The sequence below is a fragment of the Hyposmocoma kahamanoa genome, unplaced genomic scaffold, assembly GCF_003589595.1.
Source record: "Hyposmocoma kahamanoa isolate Upper Pololo Valley unplaced genomic scaffold, ASM358959v1 213, whole genome shotgun sequence".
Classification (NCBI taxonomy): Eukaryota; Metazoa; Arthropoda; class Insecta; order Lepidoptera; family Cosmopterigidae; genus Hyposmocoma; species Hyposmocoma kahamanoa.
In genome coordinates, this window is record NW_020653734.1 from 550,517 (window position 1) to 555,966 (window position 5,450).

The 5,450-nt window shown below is 35.1% G+C and overlaps 1 protein-coding gene across 1 annotated transcript; it reads left to right on the forward strand.

Annotated features, from left to right (window-relative positions):
* Positions 1-570: 570 nt before the first annotated feature.
* Positions 571-4,636, forward strand: LOC113227696 (protein daughterless-like). Its single transcript, XM_026460673.1, has 3 exons — positions 571-736; positions 2,449-2,558; positions 3,918-4,636. The coding sequence occupies exons 1-3, from the start codon at positions 637-639 to the stop codon at positions 3,957-3,959; spliced, it is 252 nt and encodes an 83-aa protein (XP_026316458.1). The 5' UTR covers positions 571-636; the 3' UTR covers positions 3,960-4,636.
* The last annotated feature ends 814 nt before the right edge of the window (positions 4,637-5,450 follow it).

Genomic DNA, 5,450 nt, shown 5'->3' on the forward strand with positions numbered 1-5,450 from the left:
ATGTTTGTTTTCTTAATATAATTGAGGTTCCAAAATGAAAATATATTTATTATAAATCTGTCATTAATAAACTTCATTATTTACATATTGCAAAGAATGATATTTAAACAACATGCAATTTAATTTTCGTTCATTTCTTTTTTTTACAATAATTATTCGGTGTAGAAGGTTAATAGCGTCAGCAATCATAAAAATACACATAAAAAATGAATGGAAAATGACATACTGTGACTAAAGTACTTTTTCAGGGCTTTTTAATAAATTAAGTATATGTTTTTATGTAATATAATATAAATATATATATAAGTGCATTTTTTATATGTATATATATATATTTTAATTATGAATAGACTGGTTGCTACTTTAATATATAGGGCGACATTTTTGCGTGTTTTGAAAATATAAAATAATTAATAAACTTTCTTATAAAATTATTTTTTTCTTATGACTGTTTTGTAACCAGACAAAAATGCTTTTCCATTGCCAAAGTTAATTTCAAATTTTGCAATATTTCTTGTACTACGTTACAAAACGTCGCCCTGTAGAATTCAGTTTTACTACATTGGACTTACAAACACGAGTTTCACCAGGATAAGAATAAGGGACATAAACGAGGCGCTAAAAGAACTCGGCCGGATGTGCATGACACACCTGAAAAGCGACAAACCTCAGACCAAGCTTGGCATACTCAACATGGCCGTTGAAGTCATCATGACGCTCGAACAGCAAGTCAGAGGTTTGTACGACACTTTTTATTACAGAACATATCGCAATAATACAAAGGTCTGACAACAAGCACATAGAAAATATTCGTGGGGTCCGCTGGTTCGTTCCGTGCCTTAGTCGACATAGCGTCTGGCACGGTTTGCTAGAAGACACCGGTTCGAATCCGGCCGGATCGAAATAATTTTTTCTACGTGTTTGATCTTTGTCTCCCATTTTCATGCTCTATTTAAATTTATTTTTACATCTATCTTGTACATTTTGGGAGAAAATAAATGATATTATTATTATTATTATTATTATTAATAATTATAACAAACTAGTGGAGTAATTTCACATAAAAATAATTGAATGTCAATTCAATACAAATTTAAATACAGTTAATAGCGACATCGCTATCCAGGGCTGGTAGCTGTAGAGTTACCTAACTGGGTGACGAAATACTTTCATAGATTTCTCATAGATGGCTACTATGATTACTACTATAGATGGTTACTGCTAAAACGTCGTTGAATAACCAAATATACAAAGATCTGACAACAAGTACGTACGAAAATTCGTGAGGTCCGCTGGTACGTTCCGTGGCTTAGTTTGCTAGAAGACGGCGGTTCGAATCCGGCCGGATCGAAAGAATTTTTTCTAAGTGTTCGAATCTTTGTATTAATAATTATAACAAATTGACTAGATTTAAAAAATAACTCTCATGGCACTATTTGTCTAAGGCTAAATCTCACTAATTTCTATTCATATGAAAAAATATGTATTAGTAATTATTGCGTACGTTATTTTTTTTATCTATTTGGTTTTTTTGAGTTATCGTCTTAAGTGCAGGCCACACCGTAAACGAAACTAAGCTAACTTAGCTTAGCTCACGTAGTTCCATGCAAACAACTATGCCCGATAAGAAAGTACGTAGGGCGACATATTTTACATCACTTAGTGGGAGCGTTGGGCTACTTTACGAGCTAGCTCGGTTAGGTTCGTTCGCGGTGTGACCTGCCCTTTAGTTACAAGCTTATTGTAATGAATTATTCTTACTTAGGTGCTTTTAAAGACAAATTATTATTATACAGGAACTTAATATGAACATTATTCTTGAGTAGAAACTTCGTATAATTAATTATTATAATAGCTTAGTACTACATATTCTTATTAATAGGCAATAAATAAATTTTTATTTAACCCTGTATCAATTTTCACGTAGAAAATAGTAGTTTATGTCACTATTACGTAATGAAAAGCATTAATAAAATACGAGGGTTTTAATGCCCAATTATGTACTGTTTTACCTGTACACATATTATAAGCTCTCTATTATGTGTTCAGGAACCGCATGTTACGCAAGCGTTGTTTTTTTTTAAATTCACAGACAAACTAGAGTCTGCCTCAACACGGCATCATATCGTTCGATATCAAGTAACGTGTGAAATTTATCAATATTGTTTGCTATTGAAATTTTATTTGGAATAAAACTTCATCTCGACTGATATTAGAATTGAGGTTGAATCAAATTGTTTTGTTTTTCAGAGATGTTCGAAATTTGAATGTAATAATAAAATCGAATTCGATGTTATTATGAAATTTGTTCTAACAAAACAGTTTACCTTTATGCTGGTCGTAATTTGCGGTTTTTGAACTCATCATAGAGGGTTTGTGATATGTGTGCAGATAAAAGATAACTTTCACCACCTCAACGCGTTATAACATGCTGAAAATTTTTGACAGAGCGCAACCTGAACCCCAAAGCCGCGTGCCTGAAACGGCGCGAGGAGGAGAAGGCGGAGGAGGCGCCCAAGCTGCTGGCCGCGCCGCTCCAGCACTACCAGCCCATGCCGGTAATTAAATTTTAACATTCCACTGCTTACCATGTGGAACTCACAGTTGAGATTCCAGACGGCGTCTTCAAATTTCTTTTCCACTTCTCATGGTCATAAAGTTCATATTTGTGCTGGGTAATATAGGATTTTATGCTCTAGTGCATAAAGTAACTTCTTCGTTAAAGACCAAGGCAATCAGGCGCCCACATCCACGCACGCTAGGACTTGACAAAATAAAGTTTTATTTTTATTATTAGAAAAACTAATAAAAGTAGGCATAGTAATACTATTATTAACTGCCTCCGTGGCTGAACGGTTACCATGCCGGGCTGCCACGTAGAGGTCCCAGGTTCGATTCCCGGCCGCGAGAAATATTTGTATGGTTTGCATTTATTTCTCTCGTGAGTTTGGGTGTAATTTGTGTGTCTATGTGTATGTCCATGGCACCCGCGACTCAGGGCTTCCCTTGTGCGGGGCTATGTTGAGTGTGTGCGTCATTATTATTGTAACAAATGGAAATGCACAAATAAAAGCTTGTAAAATATAACTGAGCATTATGTAGTCACCCCACACAAAACACTCATAGCCCCGTACTAGGGAAATCCTGTGTCGCGGGTGCCATGGACATACACATAGAACACCACAAATTCCACCCGAAGTCACAAGAGAAATAAATGTATGCCATACAAATATCGGCTTGGGAATCGAACCCTAGACGTCTGCGTGGCGGACCAGCACGGTAACCGTTCGGCCATAGGGAAATTCGTAAGATTTTCTATCTCAATCTGTAGCGCAACTGGTAGAAAATGGCAGCCACGGTGGGGCAACAGCATCGAGTATATAACCAGAAATAGAGACAAAATGTCATTTAATTTGTTTGAAAACTATTCTGCCAAATCATTACGGTGACAACTGCGCTCCGATTGGCCAGCCCGAATTCAAACAATTGACGAGTGTCGTCAATTTATGTCTGTTTTGTAATTAGTTGTTTTGCTGTTTTCCCCACACCATCAAATGGAACAGCCCCGCATTGTTAGAGATTATTATCTTTATTAAAATAAATACAGAATATTTTTGGAATATACGGAGATACGTCTTCGTCACAACACACACAAGTCAGTTTTTGGCGTTGTACTATTTCTGCTTTCTAATTTGTGATTTCAGCGCAAACGGGAGTTGATATTTAAAAGTGATATAAGGCTCATTTACCTGATGAGTTGCCATGATGGGTGGCCTTTATTTCGTCACTATTTCTGGTTATATACTCGATGGGCAATAGACACTGGTTCGAGTTCAATAGGATCAAAGGAAATTTTCTTTGCGTTTACTCGGTTTTTGTATTAATAATAATAAATACTAAATGATTTGTTCTTTCAGGGCATGGGTGGCTTGCCCCCCGGAGGGCCTCCGCCTCAATAGCGACTCCCCGTCCGTCACTACGCGCTGCCATAGCATACCTTTCTCACTGCCAATCGCTGGTAACTTCTACGAACGGTAAATTCGGTATATGCTGTGTTTCTGGTATATCGAACTGCTGTAAAAGGGGCTAACCCCAAGGCCCAAAAGTCGAAAGAATCTCGTCCGTACCTTATAAGGCATTTGCTTCGCAGGACTTGTGGACTGCGTTCCAGCAGTTAGCGAGCGATAATCGGACTTGTTTTTTTTCGTCTGCGTTGTAGTCTTGACTGGTTATACAAACCAGTTTAAAATAAACCGTAGAAGATCAAGAAGGTGAGGTTTTACAAATGATGAAATAATCTAGACAAATTGTGCTATACGTTCTCAGGTATACCTTCTTTGAGTGAAAACGTAGCTAGCTGTGTGTTTTAATTATTTTTTTTTTGCAATAGCGGACCCTGGACTGGTCGATAAAACGCAATAAAACTTACGATTTTCGTATTTTATATTATTGTTTTATTATTTGTAGGTACTTGAAAAAATAATACAAGACATACAGCTAATTACAATAATGGCACTAAATCTAACCAGTGCTAAGGCCAATGATTAAACTAACTGTTTACAATTGGAACTAATGCGCGACATTTCTAGTTATTTTTCTTTTGGTTTTTAACTATTTTTTTAGAGGCATACTCTTTAGAAAAAATATATATAGTCAAAAGAGCATTTTCAAAAGTATTTTCTTTTCCATGTTGCGATTTTTTTTTAATAAAATCCGAGAAATGACTAGAGGTATTCGCATAAAATTTAAAAAGAAAACTGTAAAAATAAAACCAAAGTGTAAAGGAGCAGTGCGTAGTAAAAATATCGGACTTTCATAGTACATATAAGAGTGTATATTGTTAGATATATAGAAATAGTTTTCTATAATAATTATGCAAGAGGAAACACCGTTACAGAAAAAAAAACAATTGACATCAACGTCTTACCCCAAAGACATGGAAAAATATCCAGAATTTTTGTAAAATATTAGCTTAGATTTACATTTTATGTATAGGTATAGCGTTGATTAAGTAAAAATGAGGAGATATTTTTAATTACAATCTTTAAATATAATTTTTTGCTGCCATAAGCGTAATTTAAGGTTATTTAGGGAGTCCATTTTTTTACTTTTCGCGCCATCACCGCTTTACCCGTCCTGTCAATATTTCTTTTTTTTGCTCGAAGCTTTGACAATAAATCGAATGGGCTCCTTGTTTTTGAATAAAATCATGTGTAATGTGATTTTTTCGAACGATAAATGTAGTAGAGGTGCAATTAAGTGACTTGTTTTTTTGTGAATTCAGTTTATTTTTGTAAATTCATAAATCACGGAAATTTTTATTAAACAAATTTGAAACATTACAAATGCAAGCCTTACCTTTCGGGCAAAGAAGGAATAGCATTTTCTATGAGATAGAAGACCTTTTAAATGAATTTTGAATTTACAAAAAAAAACGCGCGATGTTCGAA

What these genes read in the sequence shown, in the direction of transcription:
- LOC113227696 (XM_026460673.1), top strand. Translation starts at nt 637, where the DNA reads ATGTGCATGACACACCTGAAAAGCGACAAACCTCAGACCAAGCTTGGC. An exon ending in GCTCGAACAGCAAGTCAGAG is followed by an intron (nt 737 to 2,448) that starts GTTTGTACGACA and finishes AATTTTTGACAG; the next exon opens with AGCGCAACCTGAACCCCAAA. An exon ending in AGCACTACCAGCCCATGCCG is followed by an intron (nt 2,559 to 3,917) that starts GTAATTAAATTT and finishes TTGTTCTTTCAG; the next exon opens with GGCATGGGTGGCTTGCCCCC.